The sequence below is a fragment of the Diospyros lotus genome, chromosome 3, assembly GCF_014633365.1.
Source record: "Diospyros lotus cultivar Yz01 chromosome 3, ASM1463336v1, whole genome shotgun sequence".
NCBI classification, from domain to species: Eukaryota; Viridiplantae; Streptophyta; class Magnoliopsida; order Ericales; family Ebenaceae; genus Diospyros; species Diospyros lotus.
The window spans coordinates 14,872,546-14,897,518 of record NC_068340.1 but is presented as its reverse complement, the minus strand read 5'-3'; the positions used below and the strand labels follow the sequence as shown (position 1 = coordinate 14,897,518).

The following is a 24,973-nucleotide window of genomic DNA, read 5'->3' as shown; positions in this document are numbered from 1 at the left end:
ATTAAGAGATGAATTCATTGGTCTGCTCGCCTCGTCCCTCGGCCATTTAATGCAATCAGATGATTTCATACTGATTGACAGATAGATAGATAGAGCTGCTGCTGCTCTATCCCCCTCTCGTTAAGAATACGTGTTTTAATGAACTTCCATCGTGGTTTCCATTGCAAACTCTTATCACAAGCAAAACTTGCTCACCATTCAATGATCTCATGTTAAGGAGAATTTTTCTTCCTTTTTTTTTTCTAAAGAAAAAGAGAGAGAGAGAGAGAGAGAGAGAAGGCTGGCTTGGCTTCTTGAAAAGAACTCGGGCCAGGGATCCAATCCAGGGTTACAGTACTAGCATGTAATATTAGCAGCAGAATTAAATTTGACCAGGGCGGGCGACTACAGAGGCCTTCGTCCAACCAACCAACCAAGTCTATTATATGCTAATACGACAACCCTCTTCATTTTCATCGTTACTAGTAGTAGCAGCAGCAGCCTCCTCCTAAATCTGTTACCCTATACTACTACTACTACTACTACTACACTGTTTTCAACGCCCGAGGTTGCTTGCTGGGCGCTGTTACCACTGCTTCTTTCCCTTTTTCTTCCGCTTGCTACCACTGCCACTGCTGCTGCTGCTGCTGCCACCACCACTCTTGGAGGAATTTTCAGCCCTAGAAGATGGGCTCTCTCCAGCAAAATTGTCAAACATGCCTGCTTGCACTGCATTCTGCAACCACTCAAAAAATTCCTCCTCTGTCATGTTGTCTTCCAGGTTAGGTGATGATGGCATTGCACCTCCTCGATGTCCTGAGCTACTTCCCTTACCGTTGCTGTGCTTTGAAGTTAAACTTGTATTCACATGAAAGCTTGGCTTGTGAGTATTGGCCGGACATCTCATTCCCTGAGACAATTACCCAGAATAAAGCCAATTTCAACTCATCAAAAAACCCACATCTACTTGCAGAGGCAGAGGGAACTACAAAAACCAGCCTCAATCGAGTAAAGTGATGAAACAATTCCTATAAAGGTTAAACATCTACAATCTAGTACAACTATCCTTACATAAAACCCCCAAAATCAGATTAGAAAACCAAATAGATATTCATTCTCATTCTCCGCATCATTATTGCAGTGTCACACGAGTGTTTTTTATCCGCAGTGCAATCAATGGTTTAGTTTTTTATTTTCATTTCTGACCAGTCATTAATTTAGCATCACTAAAGGTGTCCCTGTGGATAAAGAGCGCTATAGAATGGTCCCTCACACTAGATATTCCATCTCCTTGAATGTGTTTATTCTACTCAGTGAGAACAAAAACTCTCTTTTATTCAGTTACTGGTAACATATAACATGAAAGACTAAAAATAAAAAAGGCCACTTTTCCTTATAATGTCTAAAAGAAAGGCTTTTAATATGATCTCATTTCAAGAACTGTGAATACAAAATGAATCGTCTGGTTTCTGGCTGGACCCTGACAATCCAATCCAACAAGAGCAGAACACAGACAAATTAAAGAAAACTTATTAAAACTTTTTATCCGCAACTAGTATTGCAAATTGACAGAAAGAAGTTTTCCACTTTCACGTGGTTTAATAACATTGACGCACAAGACATTTATCTGACACTTCAATTCACGGGTCAGTACAATCTATTTGATTACAGTTATGTACTATGTTTCTCATTTCCTAATAATTGCCTCACTTTGAATAAATATATAATTAAGTTTTTCAATGAGATGGCACAGAATAGGACTTTATTCAGTTGTACACAGCAGCAGGGGGATTTCTTGTCCCACAAACAATAACAAGAAAAAGTGATAAATAAATAAAATGAGCATTAAAATACCAAAAAGGATTGAGTCAGATAATAGATGAAAAATCTTTACCTGACAGATATACCATTCAGTTGCATCATATATCTTACTGTCAGCACAAACATATGCACGAGGAGCATCTACCTTCTGCAACATTCCAAACAAGAATGGTTGGGAAGATTGTTCAACCCATCCATCTCCATCTTTAGCCTGATGAAAATCTTTGCAATCCTACACAAGGAACCCAGATTTAGCTTGAAAAATCTCTTTCATTAAAATAAAGCATGCAGCATATAGAACACTGCAACAGGTTCACATGTTAAAATGCTTGGCCAATCTCCTGTGGGTGCACAATCATCAAAAACCACTCAAGCCAGCAGGGGAAAAAAGAAAAACCTGGCACCATCTTGCTGAAGGTTTTGATTTCTTGGTGTGAATCCATATATGAAAATTTCCACACTTTCTACAGGCAATCCGCCTTGACTCTCTGAGAGGGTCATCACCATCAGTGTCTGTTTGTGTAAATCCAGGGGCAAAGAACTTGTGCCTTCGATTCTGGACAATAAAGTACCCACAGTTTAAGCATGAAAAGAGGTTGATGTACAGGTTAAAGATGAACGATGTCATGAGCAGTTTTTAATGTAGAGTTTTCTAGAGATTCAATATAAAAATCGACAGGCAAGTTTACATCCTCCTCTAAGCAAGCGATGTTAACAAATAGTATTTCCCACATTCTGGCCCACTTCATTATCTACCTAAGTAGTTTCAAAACTATAATCATTTTTGGGAAACACATATGAAGACTGATGCAGCAAAATATTATAAGTCAAAATGGAAAATTGAGGCCCACAAAGTTTGGTAAAATGATCATATAAAAGCATTTATTAAAAAAACAAATAAAGAAATAAAGTTATCATAACAGCTCTGAAATTGGTTGAAGTTCTCCTCTTTTTTTTTGGATATTGAGTTAATGCATGATATTAATGTGATTAGATGCTAGCAGCCAAAGAATTGCTGTATCTACTTTCATCATCATGTTCCTTCTCGTTTTTAGGCTGATGCAGTTCTTATTACTTGTTATTTTATTAATCGTATGCCTTCATCTATCTTGAAGCACAAAACTCCACATTCTCTTGTATTCCCTGCTCAGACCCCCTGTCTTCTTCCCCTTCATGTCTTTAGTTGCACTTGTTTCTTTCTTGATCAGACCCCTGGGCAAGACAAGCTTTCCACAAAATCCATTAAGTGCATCTTCTTAGGTTACTCTAGCCTTCAAAAAGGGTATCGATGTTATTCTCTCGACAGTCAGCGTTACTTCATCTCCGCCGATGTTACATTCTTCGAGTCTTCTCCCTTCTTCAACTCCCCTACTACTAAGGGCACTGCCATTTCTAAAGTTCTCCCTATTCCTTATCTTGGTCCTCCCTTACAGGTCTATCGTCGTCGTCCACATCCTAACCCTCTTACCAGTCTTGATGATGTTTCAGATGACTCACCTCCTCCTTCAACATCTTCACCTTCCATGGACCTCCCACCACTTGACCCTCATCCGGATGCCGCTTGGAAAGGTTATCGTTCTACACGCAATCCTCATCTCATTTACACTTTCCTCGGTTATCATCAATTGGCTTCACCCCATTATGCATTTGTGTTTTTTATCTTTTGGTTGTATTCCTAAAACAACTCGTGAGGCACTTTTAGATCCAGGGTGGCGCCAAACAATGGTTGATGAAATGACTGTTGTACATTCTAGTGGCACTTGGGACTTGATTCCCTTACCCTTCTGGCAAGTTCACTATTGGTTGTCCCTGAATTTTTACTGTGAAAGTTGATCTTGACGAACAGATTGATCACCTTAAAACTCATCTAGTTGCAAAGGGTTACACTCAGATTTATGGATTGGATTATGGTGACACTTTCTCTCTTGTGGCCAAGATTGCTTCTATTCAGTTATTTCTTTCTATGGCTGCTATGTGTCATTGGCCTCTCTATTAGTTGGACATCAAAAATGATTTTCTTCATGGCAATCTTCAGGATGAGGCCTATATGGAGCAACTATCAGGCTTTGTTGCTTAGGGAGAGTTTGATTTGGTATGCCAACTCCGCCACTAGCTTGGTTTGGGCAATTTAGTGCCGTTGTTTGGGAGTTTGGCATACAGTGAGGCAGACCATATTGTTTTCTTTCGGCATTCATCAAATAGCAAATGCATCTATCTTGTTGTGTATGTAGACGATATCATCATCACCAAAAGTGATCGGGATGGCATTTTGCAATTAAAGCAGCATCTCTTTAATCATTTCTAGACTAAAAATTTGGGTAGACTTTAAGTATTTTCTTGTTATTGAAGAACCCCAATCTAATAATGGTGGTGTCATCTCGCAGAGAAAATATGTAACACCCGAGATTTTGTTTATTTCCTTTCTCGGTTCAAATATGTAATATCCAAGAATTTTAAATTGTGATATAAAGCTTGGATGTTGTAATGGAAATTATGGTAACAAAATGAATGGTATTTTGATTCAGAGCATTGACGTAATAAAGAGAATGATTGCAATGATGATTCCTTACCCTAGAAGACATGACTTGGAGAGATAGGATTAGATTTGGAACTTCACCTTAAAGTCTTATGGAAGAATGATTAATCTTACCCCAAAAGTCTTAAAATGGCTTAGCTTGGAAGAAAGAGATTGGCTTACACCAAAAGTCTTAGAATGGCTTAGCTTGGAAGAAAGAGATCAGCTTACACCAAAAGTTTTAGAATGGCTTAGCTTGGAAAAAAGAGATTGGCTTGGAAAGGAAGAGATAAGGGCCATGATGGGTTTTTATCCTAGAAGCTATGTGAAGGAGGCTTGGGATTGGAAGGAAAGGAGACTTGAATGGAAAGATAAAATCAAAGGGGAAAAAAATCAAAGATTGTAATGATGGCTTGGGAAGAAAATGGGTGACTTAAAGGCTAAGGGTTATCTTGAGATTTGGGGACATGAGAGACTATATAAAGGGGAGGAGGAGAGACCCACGTGAAGTTAAAACATAGCAAAAGAACAAGTGCATCAAGGAGAGGAAAGAAATCCAAGAAAGCAAATAGGAGAAAGGGTAAAGACACCTCATCGAAAAGCAGCAAAAACAGAAGGGAAATCAAAGAGGTAAGTTAAATTTCTTTCCATAAGGTCGTAAAGCACGAAAAAGAGTTCGTAGGTTCAAATGGAAAGCGAATCAGAGCAAAAATGAGCAAGTTATAGCATTTTTAATTTTAGGTAGCAAAATCCAAAACAGGGAAGGAGGTGGCACGTGGCCAACCTTCTTGGGGCACGTGAGGGCGCGTGGAAGCCCCTTTTTCCCTAAGATTTCACATATCAACCCCTTATTTAATTACCTACAATCCCATGCAAAGGTGTTTGAGGTTTAGTTCATGAAAATACATATTTTGTCTGCAGAAAAACAAACCCGGTAAGGTGTGAAGCCTTAAACATTCGAATCTCATCCAACCAAGTTGAGATAAGTACATTATAAACTATTTATGGTGTTTAAGCATGCCCATGAATTGTGTTATGTGGTTCCTTATGATATGTTATGTTCACGCAAGTTTCGGGACCGGAGGTCGGTAGCGCTACGCATGAGGGTTCGTGCCCCCGTAGTTGGTGGAATCTCTCGTGTCTCCTTATGATATGATATGTTATGTTATGTCATGACTTGTTTAAATACATATGATGGTTCTCTTGTACTTACTGAGACTCGCATGAATCTCATCCCATATTTTTCCCCCTCTCAGGTGATAGCGAATAAGGAGATTGGAGAACGAACGTGGAACGTGGTGGCTCCTTTAAAAGGAATTTATGTAAATCTAAAAGTAGTTTTTCTTTCCTTTATCAACACAAGTTTTCAAAGTTAAAAATCTAGATGTTATGAGATTGCCTATTTAAATGACTATTTTTGTGGTTTATGTTACGTTTTCTGTCTTGATATTCGGATATCCTTATCGTCCCATTATGAATGAAAACCCAGCTTCCTTTGACAATAAATTCTAATTTTGTAATCAAATGAAGCCATGAGACTATAAGAGTGTTTTTTTTGGAATTTTCATCTAAGATTCTCAAGCGACGTTACATATGTACCTATACCTCTTATTTTTCAAAGTTATTTTTATCACATAAATATGTATATCAAAAAGAAAAAATATATATATGAAGAAATATGACCGCTTGCCTATGTTTTAAGCTCACGCAAGTTAAGGGTGTCACAAAATATACTTTAGATATTCTAGAAGAAACTGGCATGTTAGATTGTAGACCTGTTGACATGCACATGGACCCGAATGTTAAAACTCTTACCGGGATTGGGGGAGCTTTTGGCAAATCCTAGAAGATACTGACGATTTGTTGGAAAGCTAAATTATCTCACCATCACTCAGCTAGACATTTCTTTCACTGTGAATGTAATTAGCCAGTTCCTACAGTCTCCGTGTGATGGTCATTGGGATGCTATGATCTACATCCTTAGATATATCAAAGGAGCACCAGGCCAACGATTGTTGTATGAAGATAAATGTTCTGACCCTATCCCTCGGATCTCTATAATTCCAAAAAAGCCAAGCCTCAGATCAAAAGAGTAGCAATAAGGAGCATACTCAGGTAATTGGTTATTCTGATGCAGACTGGGCAAGGTCTCCTTCTGATAGATGCTCTACTTTAGGGTATTGTATTCTCATTGGTGGCAATTTGGTATCCTACAAGAGTAAGAAGCAAGATGATGTTGCCAGGTCAAGTCCAGAAGCTGAATATCGTGCTATGGCTCTAGCAACGTGTGAACTTATATAGTTTTGAGGCAATTACTTCAAGAATTGTAGTTTGGAGAGGTGATGCAAATGAAGTTAATTCGTGATAATTAAGAAGTGTTGCATATCTCCTCTAATCTAGTTTTTCATGAGGGGACCAAACACATTGAAATCGATCGTCACTTTGTAAGAGAGAATATTTTGTTTGGATGTATTGCTACTAGTTTTGTCAACTCAACTGACCAAATAGCTTATATCTTTACCAAGTCTCTTAGAGATTCTCGCATTGGTTTCATTTGTAACAAACTTGGTGCATATGACCTATATGCCCCAACTTGAGGAGGAGTGTTAGAATAGTGCATATACATATTGTACTCTACACTTGTACTGCACAGTTATATTTCCTGTATATAATTGACTCCAATATCAAGAAGAGATATACAAATGATTCACCCATAGGGTTTTTCATATCTATTTTCAATTCAATAATTATATATTAAGTAGTTAAAACTTAAAAGAAAATTTGAAACAGAAAACAAAACAACACAAAAAATTTAAGCAGAACAGAAACAAATAAAATGCAGAATTATCAACACCGGACTGAAAAGTCCATGTAAAACAATTCAAAACAACAGGAACTACAGAACAGATTGCCACAGGATATTTGCTTGCCTCTGGTGACCCTAACAAAGAAAGCAGATGGTCAGTGCAGAGTCTCACACACCCATATGCACCACCTGTACGTCAGCGTGTGAGACTCACATGCTTACGACTGCCAGCACAGGATATCTCCAGTGACCACTGACAGGCTCACCTCTTGTGGATCTACACATATATGCACTCACATCAATAAGAAACTAAATCTACGACGACAAACCAACACAAAGAGTTCTGACATCCAAAAAAAGATAAAAAAAAAAAAGAACTGTATCAGTTCTTGTTGACTTCTCCATAAGGTACATGAGGCTTGCCTTGCCACCGCTTTTAGGGCCCACGCCTCATGCACCTAGACAGCAGTTTTTGTGGGGGGGACTGTGTTTTGATACTAAAGAGGCACATAGAGCTGAGCCTCTGTATGCCTCGCACCTTGGCATGCCTTTGACAACTATGGAACTAAGTGAAAGAAGTCTGTTTATATGGTGATCTTCATGCGTTGGTTAAAGAAATCCTTGTATGGCCTTGTGCAATTTCCTCATACTTGGTTTGAGAAGTTAGAGATATTGTAATGCAGTTTGGTCTTCAAAGATTATTCCATCTTTGACTGTCATTCTATATATGGTAAGATATGGTTATTGATTTCCGTCATGATATTATGCTTACAACTGATGATACTGATGGGAAAATTGAGTTAAAATTAGTCTTGCATTCTCAGTTTCACACCAAGGATCTAGGACACCTGAAGTATTTGAGATTGAAATTCACTTGGTATTGCTTTTTCTCAATGCAAATATGTTCTTGATTTATTGTCTAAGTCTCTAAGACGGAAATGTCAGGAGCCAAGCCCATTGACGCTCCTATGGAATCAAATACTAAACTTGTCATAGATAAAGGTGATCTATTGAGTAAGCCAAGACAATATCAAGTAATGATCAGGAAGCTAAATTATTGTATCAGCACCATGGTTTGGTTATACAAAGATTCAAGGATACATCATACATATACAGATTGAGGTAAGTTCCTCGTGTGACATAAAAGTTTACCACAAGATATTGTATCTTTGTTGAAAGTAACTTAGTATCATAGAACCATAAGAAATAGATATTAGTAGCTCAGTCTAGTGTTGAATGGAGTATAGAGCACTGTTGTTTGAATCTTACAATTTACGATTCGAATCGTACGATTCAACTCGATTCATATAAAAATTGAGTCAAATCTATAGAGTGAATCTAAAATTCCTTAGAATCGTACGATTCACGATTCGAATCGTACGATTCAACTCGATTCATATAGAAATCAAGTCGAATTTATAGACTGAATCGAAAATCCCTTAAAATCAACTATAAATCAGATGAATCGACCGTGAATCGCATGAATAGCACGATTTGTCCAATTCATGCGACTTCGTCTGCATGTGCGCTTTAATCAAATATTCGTTCGATTTGGCTATCTTTGAAAACAAAGAAGATGATGAAAATGATGAAGATGATGATGCTCTTGAACTTGAAGATAAAGAAGATTGATAACTAGTGAAGATTATGGACAATGGAGTTTATTAGTAACCCTATAGTTGTAGGTTTTTTTTTTTTTTTTCTAACTTGTTATTTTGAAAGTGGTTTGGTTTGGTGCAATTTGAATTTAAAGGCAACATGAATATACTTTTGTCTTTTGGTATAATTTTAAACTTAACAAATATATTTAGAAATTTATTTATCTATTTATATTTAAAAGAATTGATCATGGTGGGCACATTATTTATTTTTTATGGATATATATTATTTATAGTTGAAATTGAGAATGTATACCGAATCTTACGATTCGATTCGATTCGATTCTCGATTCACGATTCATAAAATAAGGATTTCGATTCTCGATTCGAATCTCGATTTAACAACTATGGTATAGAGCCATAGCACATACCACATATGAGTTGATATGCTTAAAGCACAGTCTTGCAAAGCTCATACTCCAATATTTCAGTCTATAGAGTTAGTCTGATAATCAATAAGCATCCCACATAGCTTTTAATCTAATGTTTTATTAAAGGTCTAAGCAAGTTAAGGTTGATTATCATTTCATGTAAGAGAAAGTGCAATGTAGTACACTGTATTAAAACTATTCATATGAAATCTAAAAATAAGCTTGCAAATTTGTCTACCAAAGCTTTAGGAGGGAGCTAGAGTAAGCCTCATCTCTCACAAGCTTGGAACATATCACATATATGCTCTAGCATGAGTGTTAATGGGTAATTAGTTATTCTTATATAATTATATGTATTATTTAGGTTTTGGATGTAATATATATTATATTTCTTAGTATAAAGACAAAAAGATATGACCCTACATGGGTGTCCTATTTCCTACACTCTACAAACGTTACAGTGCTCAATATTTAAATCATCAAATACCTTAGACATCACTTAACTGCTAATAAAAAATTTCTGATGGAGGACCTTGACAGCAAGGAATCAAGGGCGAAAGGCGTAATGAACCTTATATCACCCGAGGCGCTAGGTGCTAAAAAAACACTTGCCTAATCGAAGAAAAGCACTAAATTTAAAAAAAATAATAAGAATATATTTAATATGAAAAAGATAATCAGAATATAATATATAGCATTAACGCACAAAATATCCGCTATATAACATATGCTCAAAATTTATATAAAAAATAAACAATGTTAAATACTTATAGGAATGCATACAAACATACAATACAATATAAATATTCACACCAAAAATATAAATTACATAATTTATATAAAGTTATATAATATAATATATTAACATACAAACAATATTATATATGAAGTTATAAGTTGCACTGTTATAGGCTTACAGTTGTATCAAACATATATAACTCTTTTGTTGCAAATATTAAATGAGGATTGACTAAAAGTCTAGAACAAAATATATACATCATAGAACAAAACCATGATTGTTGAGTAACAATTAACAGACTCTGAAAAGTTAAAACACTAACTGAGAAACAGTACAACAATGACTAAAAAGCAACATCAACAGCATACAACACAAGGAAGAGCCAGGTGCATCTGCTTTTCTTCTTTGTTTTTGCATTTCCCTCTTCATTTTACTCTTCCTATTTCACCTAGAGACCTTTCACATCCCTTCTGCAGACAACCCTTCACCTTCCTTCAATTCATTACAACCTAGGAAAGCGCTAGATGCTTTTGACACCTCAGCAGAGCTGCTTGCCCAGGCTGCACCTAAGTAAAGGAGCCTCGCCAAACAGTAGGCGAAGCACTTCCCTGGCACTTTGTGTTGCCTGAGCACCTGGGCAAGCCAAGCGCTCGCTTTTGACTACACAGCTTGACAGCAGTCTCTAAAGACAATATAAGCGGATTCTCAAGCCTAGTTTTGATGTTTTATGCATCAAGAACATTTTTTTAATTCTTCATGATGCTTTATAGGGTCATTTGTTAACTCTACTTATAAGTTTATTTATTTATTTTTTTGCCAAGTTACTTATATGTTTAGGTTTATTTATAGTGTTTTCTTAGTCTTACTATTAATAGTTTGAGTTTTGTTTAGTTTTCCTAACCCAGTAGGAATAGCATTACTAGAACTCTATAAATACCCTGGTAATCTCATTTTTATTAGTAAATTGAACAATTACTGTTGTTTTCTCTAAGCATGTATGCTTTCTTTGAATTGGGTAACGCAATTCTAACCCTAAGTATGTTGCCTAAGGAACCCTACTTGGGATGCCTAGAAGATATTTCTCTCTTTTCTGATCTTTCAATTTCAGATTCTTACTTTCATAACCCTTGTTCTAGACATTTTTTGATGCAGTCACCGATCAAAACCCAACCCAAGGCCAACCTGACCCAAATCGGGCAGCCCAGAGCCGGCCCAAATAATAGCACCAGAACAGTAACTAAACTTCATAAGTTTTAGGATTCTACTTCATGTTTGATTAGAGTTTTATTTCTATTATGATTCTATTTGAATTTCATTTACGAGTATTAGATAGATTAACTAAACTCTATAAATATACCTAGAAGCTAAGGGTTGTAATCAGTTTTTTATTCAAAAAACCCCAGCAAACCAGTTCGATTTTTTCCAGCAAGCAGCTTCGGTTCTTGCGCCTAGTTAAGAGTCCAGCTTTGGTCGTTGAAGTTTGTTCTCTCAAGGGTACTTGAAACTTATTGTTTCAAGGGTTTTTTTGTTTGTTTTCTTTGCACACGCACTACACAATGCGTCAGGTGGTATCAAAGTGGTTAACCAACCAATCAGATGGCCAATTTTGAAGGCAACAGAAGCAACCAACCTCGTGACGATGTTCAAGGGTTGTCTGTGGTTTGGAAAGCAATCGAAGAATAGTGGAAGTAGCTCGTACTATACAGCAACAATTGGAGTAAATCAGTAACCAATTATGCGCCTTACACGAGTTGATGATGACAAAAACCTGAATAATGGGATGAATCAAGCCAAAGCAAGAAGACCACCCATTAATCATGTCTTTGTTAATCCTAGAAGACCAATGATTGAAGATAGCGATGAAGAAGATGATCTTACTTGAGTAATAGCTAACCTTGGTGGTAAAGGGGTTAGGAGGAATGCGCATCAACACAACCATTGGGGCAACGATGAGTATAAACTAAAGGTTGATATTCCTACCTTTAAAGGAGATCTTGATATTGAGGGGTTCCTAGATTAGATTACTAGGGTTGACTGATTTTTCGAATACATGGACATCCCAGATGAACGACAAGTCAAGTTAGTGGCTTACATATTGAAAGGTGGTGCATCTGTTTGGTAGGAGCAATTGAAAGAGATGAGATTGAGGGAAGCCAACACCCAATTCAAACATGGAGATGAATGAAGCAGTTATTAAGAGGTAGGTTTCTACCCCCTGATTATGAACAATACATGTTTGAAGCCTATCGAAGATGTGCACAGGGAATGAAGAATGTGAATAAATATACATCTGAGTTTCTAAAATTGGCGGAGAGAAACCAATTGTCAAAAAGTGACAATCAACAAGCAGCTCGTCACTTGAATGGATTGAAACTTGCTATTCGTGATAAAATTGAGGTTTAGATGGTTCTAAGTGTGGAAGAAGCAAGGAACTTAACTTTAAAGGCAGAGTAAATGTTGAGTGAGAGAGCTCGTAATGAAATAAACAAGCAGCTTTTGATAGAGGCAAGTTGGTTCAGGGAGCGCAACCCTCCAATCCACCTTATACAGTCAACCCTAATAAGGCTACAACGTGGGGAAACATTTGAGGTACTATTTCTAATCTTCCAAACTCCCCTAATCCTCATGCAAATCCTATTCTTTTAAAGTGATTCAAGTGCAATGAGGTTGGGCATCGATCTAGTGATTGCACAAGGAGGAAAATAGTTGAACATTGTAGAAAGGGAGGAGGAAGATGTGACTAACGAGGAAATCTATTGCAGGACTGATGGGGAGGATGACAAAGAAAAGTATGATCATGAAGTGTATACATGTGAAGTAAGGAAGCTAATGATATCTCAAAAGAATGAAGATACTACTCAGCAACATAAGTTTTTTCACACAAGGTGTACGGTGAAGGGAAAGATCTTTGAGCTGATTATTGATAGTAGAAGCCAGGAGAATATTATAGGAAGAGATGTGGAAAAGTTGCAGCTGACCCCTGAAAAGCATCCAAACCCTTACACGATCGAATGGATCAAAGAAGTTGGCGACATACATGTGAATGAATGCTGCAGTATGCCTTTCTCTATTGGTAAGTACTCTGACGAAATCTATTGCGATATTGTTGATATGGACGCTTGCCATATTTTATTTGGGAGACCTTGGCAATTTGATGTGGATGCTAAACACTCGGATAGAAAGAACATATATCAATTTGAGAAAGAGGGTGTGCGTTATACTTTGTTACCCATAGTGGAAAAGAACCAAACCAAAGCTTCTAAAGTGGAGGGGTAGAATTTTCTTATCATTACACATAAGCACATTGAGTTTGTGAGGGAATGTAGGGATACCTGAGAGGTTCAGTTGTTGGTTGTCAAGGGGGAGAGCGTGAGTGGGCCATTGAAGGTGAATCAAATTCCAAGGAGGTGCAGGGATTGTTGGAGGAATTTTATGATGTGGTTCCTAAGGAGTTGCCTAATGAGCTACCTCCTATGAGGGATATTCAACACCACATTGACTTGATTCCTAATGCTAGCTTGCCTAACCTACCACACTACAGGATGAGTCCTAGGGAGAATGAGATTTTGCATGAGTAGGTAGAGAAATTATTGAGAAAGAGGCACATTCAGACTAGCATGAGTCCATGTGTAGTGCCAGCATTATTGACACCAAAGAAAGATGGGAGTTGGAGGATGTGTGTTGCAATTAGTGATTTAGCCGAACAAGTTCAAGCGGTTCAAGAGGATGTTAAGCAAAAATTGCACAAGGGGAATGAGAAGTACAATGCAACAGCTGACAAGCATAGGAAGCATAAGGTATTTGAGGTTGGAGATGAAGTCATGATATTCTTGAAGAAGAAAGAATTCCAGCGAGAAAGCATAACAAGCTCAAACCAAAGAAGTATGGTCCTTCCAAGATTACAAAAAAGATCAATGACAATGCTTATGTTGTGAATTTACCTAATCATATGGGTATTTTGAAAACCTTTAATGTTGCTGATCTTTCTTTGTATTTGTCGGATGCTATGTTGTCATACCTGGATCATAATTCGAGGACGAATTCTTCTTAAGTGGAGGTGAATGATGCGGTCACCAATCAAGACCAGGCCCAAAGCTGACCCGACCCGACCCAAACAGTAGCGCCGGAATAATAGCGAAACTTCATAAGTTTTAGGATTCTACTTCATATTTGATTAGGGTTTTATTTCTATTAGGATTCTACTTAGATTTTATTTACAAGTATTAGATGAATTAGCCAAACTCTATAAATATACCTAGAAGGTAGAGGTTGTAATAAGTTTTTTATTCAATAAACTCCAACAAACCAGTTCGATTTTTTCCAGCAAGCAATTTCGGTTCTTGTGCCTAGTTGAGAGTCCAACTTTGGTCGTTGAAGTTTGTTCTCCTAAGGGTACTTGAAACTTATTGTTTCAAGGGTTTCTTTGTGTGTTTTCTTTACACGCGCTACACGCTGTGTCATTTTTCCAGCCACCAAATTTTATCTTTTGAGCCAAATTTGACCTCTAAATCCCTAACAGTCAATTACACATATAAATCCTAGCCTTTTCAACCATTTTCCCTAGCCTTCTAACCCTTATTAAGCCTCTAATCAGTTGGTATTCCCAATACCAGATCTGTCCTACATTAATTTCTGAAGCAGTGCAATAAACCAACTGAACACCAATTGATTTGTTTTTAACAATTCTCTATAATGACAATTCAGCAAATTGCCTATGAAAAGTTGGTTAAAAAATAAATCAACCAAATGATTTGACAGATCCAAAATTACTCCCAACATTTTGGAATAAATCACATGGTTGTTAGCAAGTAACAGGAATTGGGCATGTGCGTCTAATTGACATGCATGTAGGGTTTGTCAAAAACTAATCTTTTATGTGATATAGTATGTGTGGATTGGCAAACAAAGAGAGAGATAGGAAGTTCACTGCAGTACACCACATGAAAGAGGGTACAAGAAAGAAATTCAAACCTTCTGAGAAGCATCTTGGAACCTCCGGAAATAGTTAAGGAGCTCCTCCCTCCTTAATTCATCATCATAAGCTTTCCGCTTAAAGGAGTCAAGTAGGACCTAAAAGAAAAAAAGGTCCTACCACATGGTCAAGAAAGACAGAGAGGATGATGCAATAAAAGCTTTTACAGTAAAGATGAAAAGATAAAATGTAAACCAGAATCACATACTTCATATGCATTCTGAAGTTTTTTAAAAGCTTCTGCAGCCTTTTCATTGCCCATATTTTTATCAGGATGGACCAGCATTGCCTAAGAAAACAAAAGCAAAAAATCTCAACTAAGGAGCTATTTAGTATTTACCATAAACTCAATTTTGTGAAAGCAAAATCTAATTTCAGCACACTGGAAATATGACATAATCTCCAGCGAGTTAAAATCTCAAAGAGCGTGACAAAAAGGAACAACTCTAAATTCAATACACAAAATGGCATAACATTGACCTTTTTCCTGTACTCCCGCTTGAGTATAGAAATATCTACATTCTCATACCGGGACAGGCCCAAGATTGAATAATGATCTGTACAATTTAACAATCTAACAACTTCATCTTCAGGTGTTATCTCACAATCAGTTCCACTGGTGGATGCTACTCCAGGTCCGCGATCAGCTGTTGGAACAAAACCAGGTTCAGGAGATGCAGGCCCTGCATCACTGTAGAAGAAGCCTGGTTGACCTTGCATCCCAGTTGTTTGTTCGGGGGCCTGGGGCGGCATCCTATGCTCATTCATGCTGTTCTTTAGGAAGAAACTTAGAGCATCACTTGAGATGAAAGACAAATTCAAAGCCAATAGTAGGCCAAGCCACCCAACATATGTCCATACACAGTATATGGAATACAAAGTGGTTATCAACAGTGCTATTCGTTCATGTCTCAACATGAATGCTATACCTGCATTTAAATCAAGCACCATCTGGATTCAGAAATAATCATACAAAAGAGAGATTATCCTAATCTAGGCCAGAGAAACACCAGAATGATCACCTCCAGAACAGATGACAACTGTTGTAGCCCAAAAACTTCCACAAAACCACAAGAAAATGATTCCACAAACGCCAACTAACAGAATTACAATGGTAAACCCAACAAAGAGTCCAGCTAGAGCTGTTATGACCTGAATAATTATAATCAGTCATTCAAGAACACAAGGACAAAAATTAGCAGAGGAAAAAAGCCTAAGCAGGTAAAATAAATAGGTGGAAACTCAAGCTGTAACCAGTGCTTACCAAGACAGCAACAAACTTGAACATCCCAATCATTGCAACTACTGACAGAATGCTGCACCATATGACCAAGAAGAATGATGTTGTCCCCATGCGTAGAAAGGAATCAATGCCTCTGAGTGCACAGTCCAACCACACCATTGACAAAAGTAGCATTATGTTTCCAAAATGCATGAGCCACTTCAAGACTATTGGATATGCTTGCTGAATTCTTTTTTGAACATAAAAAGCAGAATCTGATATATTCGCTCCTAGCACAAAAAACAATGGTTTCTTCCTCTCTAACCACTCACTTGCTGCCTTGAAAATGGATAAAGCTGAAGCTCTCAGGTGCTTGATAACAACTGCGTCTGAAAATTCAGAACTACCAGTTGTAGCATTTGCATGCATTCCAGTAAATGAAAGACCAAAAGTACTACTTCTTGAATACTTTGGACCATTACTACTGTTAGAAGGTCCGCCATTTTCTTCTTTTGAACTGGAACTCCCACTTGCAGATAAATTTTCAATGCAAACTTCTGAATTGCAGTCACCAGGCTTTGTTTGCTCTACACCCTGATTCGCACCTTCCTTCTCTTTTCCAAGAGATTTTCGTTTCTTTTGCTTTCTTTTGTTTTCATGTACAGTATCATCCATAACTGGCTGGTTACCTTTTAGAAGCTCCTCCCCACCAACAATATTATCCAGGCTTACCTTTCCTCTTACTTTCATTTTTGGCAACACACACTCTGAATCTGAAACTCCTTTGCCATTCTTATTTTGGTTTCCCTTCCGAGCCATGGAATACAATAAGATAGGTATTACCAAAAGGTGATATCAGTTTATTTCATTTCTTACTGCATGAATTTGATGCATACTTGTTAATTATATATTGAACCTGCAACCATAAAATTTGGATAATTGGCCCATAAATTTGCAGGCAAGCTTAATGCAGAAGAAAGCAACATCTGTCCAAATCCTCAAAACACTAACTTGACAGTAACAATATAGGAAGTCTACAACATTAATGGAATAGACGGTGCATATACAGCAGTTTCACAAACAAATGGAAATATCAAGTTATCATTTCCTAGCAGAATTTTAACAATATTGCCTTTTTTATGGGCAACATACATACTTTCTTTTTGCCAAAAAAAATATATATCCTTTGATTCAGCACCCAAAAAAAAATAAAAATGTTCACTAGACCAGCAATACAACGACAAAAACAACAATCATAAGCTTCAATCCCTCTAGGTAGGGGCAATTACAAGACCAACAATAGTGAAAGCAACAATTTTAACACTAAAGACAGGAAAATTTAAGAATATAGCAAACTAACACAGAAAAATCACTTTAGAATCTAAAGGTTTTCAGTTAAGTAGCATGAAAACTAAATATATGAAATGTAAGTTCATTAAAAATATAGGTGTGCAAAATGTTATGGTAAAACTGAAAAATGAAATCATGACCAAGAAAAGGTTAGCTTAGATATCTTGGACCAATCGTCCAAAAAGATAAGGAGATTAATGAAAATGTTACCCATTGAATTTAGGTAGGATGGTTGGAAAAGTGCATGAGGCATTTTAACTTTTATGTGATAGTAAGATTCCATTGAGTTAAAAGGAAAATTTTATAAGACAGTTAGTTATAAGACCAGCTTTGTTATATGGCAATGTTGAGTAGTAAAGTATCAATATATGCAAAATATGAGCACAAAAGAGATGAGGGTGTTGAGATGAATGTGTGGCCATATTAGAAAAAATAAAATTAGAAATGAGACTATTCGGAATAAGGTCGGAGTGGTTCCTATTAAAGATAAGATACATGAGCCGATTAAGATGGTTTGGTCATGCGAGAAGAAAAAAAATAAAGGCTTTTGTTAGGAGAGTGGATGGAATGGAACAAATATTAAGCAAGGAGGCAAAGGACAACTAAGAAAAACTTGCTGGGAGACACTTAGGTATGATTCAGACCATTACTTATAATGGCTTTACCAAAGATAATATCATAGATAGAAATGATTGAGAGCTAGAATTCAAATAACTGAACCCATAATCAATCAACCATTGACTTGCTTTCTACATCGAGAAATAACCACAAATCCAAGCTCAAGACTAAAGAAGAAGGGTAAGAATTAGTGTCTCAAAACTATTCCATATACAAAAAATAAATAAATAAACAAACAAAAAAGTAAAGCATGTACAATCAACAGTTGACCATTTCCATTTAACATAAAAAAAAGACTTTCACAATAGCATATGGATATAACTAGAAACAAGCTGAACAATTACCTCCCCCGACATCCACAATCCAACCCTATTTGTTTTCTGGATTAGTTATTAAATACGGCCACAACAACATTTCAAAACTGGTGCAGATATATATATATATATATATGGCACACATACTTATCAAAGAAAGTAGAAGTATATGCATGTGAGTGGTGAAGGTGTATCCAACAATGATGACTTACTTAAAGTGTGAAAGTTGGAAGTTAGCAAAATTCTTCTTATCAGCATTCTTTAGCTGAACATTTGATGTTTCTGTCATGATCCTAGGGCTTAACCTAGGATCAGTTTGGGAATCGGAAGAATCCGATTTAGCTAAGCCAAGAACAGAAGGGAATTAGGGAGGAAATGGGAAGAATGAGGGAGAGATTAGAAGAAGTTTTAGGGAGATTAGAGAACAAAAAAAAGAGGGAGATGAAGATCAAGAAAGAGGAGAGAAATTGGAAGAGGAGAAAATCAGATTCAATTCATTAATTTCTTGGATAACAAAACAAACCATTACAGCAATCTTTTATAGGCATATTTGCCTTCTAACAGCCTAGCACATGCTCCCATGTGCTTCTAACCACTTGCTAAAATATCCCTAACAAACTATTTTATCCTATTACAATAATACCCTTTTATTGATCATAGGGTCATGAAAATTCCCCCCTCCTTAAGAGAGTTCTTGTCCCCAAGAACTTGCAACGAGTAGCCATGGCTCTTCATCCAATTCCAGCCTTTTCCATCTGGTTCATCCTTCTTTCCTTCTTCCTCCTTCTAGGTCTCTTCTTCTTCATTTTTAGGTTCTCAATTGAAACAAAAATGATAATCATTGCAGACAAGGCTGCATCTTCCTCTAGAAAGTAACATACTATTTCCCTTGGGTTTGTAATAGCTACCAAATTAAGGTTGCTAGAACTCATAGTCTGGGGATCCAATATAGTGTCAAAACCTGTCAAAGTGTCCACATCAAATGCCTTCAATGAATTTAGCCGCTCCTTGTCGCAGGTAGTAGCTGAAATCTGCAACCCTACAGCCTTCAAATGTCGATCATTTTGAAACTCTAACCGACCAGCTACCACATATGTTCCCCTCTTCTTATCATCTCCAAAATTGGCAGCAATATGGTGGCATTGTTTAAGATCAGCAAGTCTTCCTTCTGCTGGGGCTGTCTCCCTCTTATCGTTTGATAAAAATCCCTCCACGTTATCTAATCCTTCAGCCTTCAATTGTTGTTGCTCCTCAACCTCAAAATTTACAACAACATTGTGGCACATTTTAGGATCAGTTCTACACACCTTCACAACATTGGAAGATATTTCAGCTACAAGTAGGCCATCTTCATAGCAATTCTACTTTTGGTTCCATCTTTCCTTCACTTCTGATTCATGCTCCCTCTCTTCCATAAAATGATCAATGCTCTTTGCTTCTTTGTTTGCTCTTTGTTTCAGCTCCTCCTCCTGCTACTCCATTCCAAGGAATTCCTCCTTGTTAAAGCTTCCATGATAATCATCAAAATATTCCACCGAAAAATTGTAATGATACTTCTTAATAAGTATCATCGCAAATTCTTGCAGCTTTTCGCGGAACATTCGACTGAATTCCTTGCACTCTTCATGAATCCCATTGCTTGTTCCTTTGTACTCGTTGCTGCCAACTGCAAATGCAGCCTTCTTTGGCTGCCATTGAGGCTCCATTTCAGCTGAAAATGAAGCCCTCTTCTGCTGCAATTAAGGCTCCGATTGTCTCATGTGCGCACTGCTTCCCAAGGCTTCATGAGCAGGCCATCCCACTGAAAATGCAGCATCCTTCGGCTGCAATTGAGACTCTAATGGTCTCATATATGCACTGCTCCCCTTGGCTGCCTTTTCACCAACAACATACTTTGAAGACCAAGGAGCTATATACATACTACTCTTCTTCAAACAAGTTAGCCAAAATTTTACAGCCAAAATCTACCTCTTGTTTCCTTTCCTCACAGCTTAAAGCACCAACACTCAACGAGCAGAATAAGTTGGAAGAATCCGCTTCTCAAGCAGAATCCCCCTCTAATATTTTTCCACAGCTTCCCCTTCTGGTATTGCTTACTGATTTATAATTGGCTGCTCCAAATTCGCCTCCAATATTAGTCGACTACCATGCGATTGCTATAATTTTTTCAGATTCAGGCCGGAAGTTACCGCACCCACTGTCTAGTTCAATGGCAGACACTTGTCTTGCTTTTACTTTCAATTTAGACCGCCCGCCTTACTCGCAGCTTCCACTCCTCCTCCACAATTTAAATCGAGACTCCTATTTTGAGAATTAATCACGTTGGAAAGTAATAGCCTAGAATCGGCCGGAACTCACCTGGCTATCTCTACCACATTCCACCAATCACCGTCTGTTTGGGTCAGAATTCATTTCTGGAAGTCACCTTCAAATTCTTCCTTAATCACTGCCAAAAGGCTTCCTGATTCTCACCGAATCCGTCTCTGACAGATCAATGAAGCTTTTCTAGAGTTCGATCCAGAGCCTCACGCCAAGAGCCATGGTCGTATCTCACCTCTTAGTAGTCGCCTCCAAATCACCAACGAAAATCACTGTTTGCTGTTAGCCGTGACTAAGGAATTCCACCAAGGATCAGTTGGAACATTCTACCTTGCTCGTTTTCAATGTTGAACAAGTGACCAGCGTCTTAGCTGGAGGTCACTACTCCTACGTCTCCTTCAAATCCTAGCCGACCTCACCGGAATCTTAACTTGGCCGCAAAGACCCCCCCGGCTTGCTCACCGAATCTGTTTGAACTGGCTGCGACAGCCTTCCTCACCCCTGTCGTCAACTTCGGCGGAGCTCCTGCAACCTGACTTCCACTTCAGTCGCACGCGCCTAGGTCGTCAGCTCCACCCTTCGCTGGACTCACCCCTCTTCGGGACGTCTGCCACAGTCGCGGACGCTCGGTGGTCCGCTTAACTCTCCGACGGACTGTCGCTTCTCACGAACGACGTCCGTTCGCGTCACCCCACTGTCCGCTTCTCACGAACGACTGTTGTTCGCTTCTTTGGCGTGCTCGCTGGTCGACCCAACTCCGTTCGACTGCAAGACCATCAGCTCTGATCGAGATCACCTTCCAACCCAAGTGAGCAGCACACCGCCAAGCCCCAGTCGGATTCGCCTTCAAATGAGAGTCGCAACAGAAACGCAGCCAGGATGGTACTACTCTGATACCAATTTGTCATGATCCTAGGGCTTAACCTAGGATCAGTTTGGGAATCGAAAGAATCCGATTCAGCTAAGCCAAGAACAGAAGGGAATTAGGGAGGAAATGGGAAGAATGAGGGAGAGATTAGAAGAAGTTTTAGGGAGATTAGAGAACAGAAAAAAGAGGGAGATGAAGATCAAGAAAGGGGAGAGAATTTGGAAGAGGAGAAAATCAGATTCAATTCATTAATTTCTTGGATAACAAAACAAACCATTACAACAATCTTTTATAGGCATATTTGCCTTCTAACAGCCTAGCACATGCTCCCATGTGCTTCTAACCACTTGCTAAAATATCCCTAACAAACTATTTTATCCTATTACAATAATACCCTTTTATTGACCATAGGGTCATGACAGTTTCTTCATTTTCTAACATTGTAATAATATATTATATTACGATATTTTCCTACTTGTATCTTGTCTATCAGTATTTGGATTGTGTTGTTATTTTTGTGATTTATAGATATTAACTTTATAGCTATACATCATAAAAGTATCACCACCGTATCAGAGCACTCATTTTCTCTAAGACATCCTAACCAATATCTATATCTTTGTTTGTGCCCGCAACCCATACTTGATTCATCTAGAGTCTACATTTTACTCATGTTCAACTGTTTACAGCTATACTGACATGCTTATATCTCTAAGCTAATTACAAGAAGGGAACACAAATTTTGCCAAACACTGAAGAGGAAGACAGTTATAAATGCCCATAACCCAAATTAAAAGCATCAGACTTGAATCCTCTCTAGCAGAACATAAAACTGTAAAAAGCTGAAGAACCAAATAGAACAAGAATCAACAAGCGAACAAAGCTTAGAAATAGACCAAATAGTTATCATCACCACACCACGCAATTGCAAATTTCAGTGTATATTCATTCATAAAACTAAAAATATACATAGAGGGGACCGAGGTAGACTTGTGACTCGCAAACAGTAATTCAACATCAAACTCAAGCACGTATGACGTCAGCAAAGTAATATACATCTCTATATGTTGCATAAAAAGATTATAAGAAAAAATAACGGGGGCGGCCGTCTTCTAAACCCTAACAGATACTCATCTCCAGGCTCTCTGAGACCTCCTACTGTTAGAAAACCTAAAAAAACAAGATTTGTGGAATGAATGGAGGGAGAGGGCTTACCAGTAAAAGGCGGCGATTGAAGGATTGGAGGGATCGAATACACAGAGACAGGCGGAACAAAGGCAAAGTTCTCAAAACGAAAGAACGAAACCAGGCGACGCCCCAAGTCAGAGAGAGAGAGAGAGAGAGAGAGAAATGGAATACAGAATGAGATAGGGGCAGTAGCTTATTAGTAAAAAAATAGAATAGAAGAGAGAGGGCGCGGGAGGGGGTTGCCGCGGGGGCGGGCGGGGGGGGCTGTGTGTAGCCAAAGGGCGTAGGACGCAGGCCAAAGCCAGAGCGACCAGTCAGGGTAGAGAGTTGGGGGGCGCCTATTCAATGCTAGGTTGGCCAAATACATATTTTACTTCTATATTTTTATATTTTTTATTTAAATTTTTAATTTTTTTATTGCTTTAAAAATATTTTTAAAATATATAATTTTGATTCAACTACATTCTTAATTTTTTAGTTATAATTAAAATAATAAAAAAATTAAAGGTATAATTAACTCAAAATTACAAATTTAAGGGTCTATTTAAAATAACAAAAAAGCTTAATTATTTAAATAAAAAATGTACTAGAGATTAAAATATATATTTTTTGTAGTACATTATATATAAACATGTATGCAAAGGTAATATGTTAATGTGGTATATTCCTCCATCCCTCACCCCTAATTGAAACTCTTCTAGCCCGTTTTCAACCCTCACCCTATATTATAGTTTATTATCATTTTATCCCCCTTGTTTTAAAGAAATATCATTTAAACATTTTTTAATTTTGTTATAATGTACACATTTCATTAAACTTTATAATAACTTCACAAAAATATACCTAAATTTTCTTAATCTAACAAAAACCTATTTAAAGTCTAAATTTTCATTAAAAAAATCAAAAAAATAGTTTGTACGCTTTTCGAACGTTAATATAGTCAATTTCATATGAACAAAATTGAGTAAATTAGTTTCAGGCACTTTATAGTTTGAGTTATTTGCACGAAGACCTCTTAAGATTAAAAATATCTCTAAAGGTTCAAAATATATTTATCTTTTTGGCCCAAACATATATGTTTTATAGTTTGAGCTAGCCATAGTTATACCTTTTAAGGTTTAAAAATTACAATCAACATTAATTAGATTTTAATTAAATTAAATTATGTTAATCTAAAATAATGTTCATTTCAATCATTATCTTCTTCTTTAACTACTAAGAATGGCATTGGGTTGCCCTCAGAGTACATGTCAAGTGGTCGGATCGCGATAAATTAGGATTCGTACCAATAAGTCGTGAGCTCGACTTCTCGTCTTACACAATAAGACAAATCTTCTATCTGTGATTTATCTCATATGTCAAAATCGAGAGCACGAGTGACAGGAGACCGCATAAGGGTGATAATCCCAAGAATGGCATTGGATCCTCTAGGTCACAATTACTTATTTAAACTTAAAATAAGTATAAAAATTAAAATATAAAAAAAATTGTTAAAATAAATAAATAAGTGATCAATTACCATTCTTATTTATAACTATCGCTAGCCATTGTGGCATGCCTTTCAGCAAAGGAACTCGGTCTTGTACCCAAAAAACTTCAATTGAGGCAAATTGAGCCTTAGCTAATTTTTCCTACACCAATAAAAGGCTCTTGAATTATGATCATTGGAAAAGGTCTCAATTGTTTATGTAGATTTTATAGAAAAGTTGTCTAAAAAATGTTAAAAATGACGAAATCAGAGTTTATTAAGCCATTAAAATATTTTAAAGGATGATTTGTTAGAAAAAAAAATTAATTTTCAAACTTTTATTTTTGATCAAATTTAATTAGAATTTAATTAACTTAATTTAATTTAATGAGGATTTAATTAAAGTTGTTTGTGTGACGGAAAGGTTGTTAAACCATAGTCCTTTTTAGAAACACTTTTAAACTTCGAAGGAATCTTCATGTAAATGACTTACAGCATAAGGAGTCTAAGGACAATTTACTCTAATTTAAATTGACTGAAATTAATTAAAATTGTAAGTTTATATATGAAATTGACCAAAGGATGTAAGTTCATGTGCTAAAAATAACTCTCTACTTTACTAAAAGTGTTGAATCATTTAACGAGTTTTTAAGTATTAACAAATAATGAATGACAATTTTAGATATCTAAATCCCTTCAATGAGTTTTTTTGGACTTCCAATTTAATTAACACTTTTATCTACCTTTAAAAAGTGTATTAATTAT

The 24,973-nt window shown here is 37.0% G+C and overlaps 1 protein-coding gene across 1 annotated transcript; it reads right to left on the bottom strand.

Moving 5' to 3' along the window:
- Positions 1-313: 313 nt before the first annotated feature.
- On the bottom strand, positions 314-22,935 carry LOC127797565 (uncharacterized). The gene is made up of 9 exons (XM_052330572.1): positions 22,768-22,935; positions 16,126-16,999; positions 15,884-16,013; positions 15,342-15,790; positions 15,070-15,150; positions 14,861-14,959; positions 2,198-2,356; positions 1,874-2,032; positions 314-889 (listed from the first exon to the last, which is right to left on the bottom strand). Exons 2-9 carry the CDS (start codon positions 16,900-16,902, stop codon positions 566-568), a joined length of 2,178 nt encoding a protein of 725 aa, XP_052186532.1. The 5' UTR covers positions 16,903-16,999; positions 22,768-22,935; the 3' UTR covers positions 314-565.
- Positions 22,936-24,973: the final 2,038 nt, after the last annotated feature.

Coding starts and splice junctions, on each gene's coding strand:
- LOC127797565 (XM_052330572.1), bottom strand. CDS start 16,902: ATGGCTCGGAAGGGAAACCAAAATAAGAATGGCAAAGGAGTTTCAGAT. Junction 16,014..16,125: donor TCAAGTTTGTTGCTGTCTTG/GTAAGCACTGGT, acceptor ATAATTATTCAG/GTCATAACAGCTCTAGCTGG. Junction 15,151..15,341: donor AGCGGGAGTACAGGAAAAAG/GTCAATGTTATG, acceptor TTGTTTTCTTAG/GCAATGCTGGTCCATCCTGA.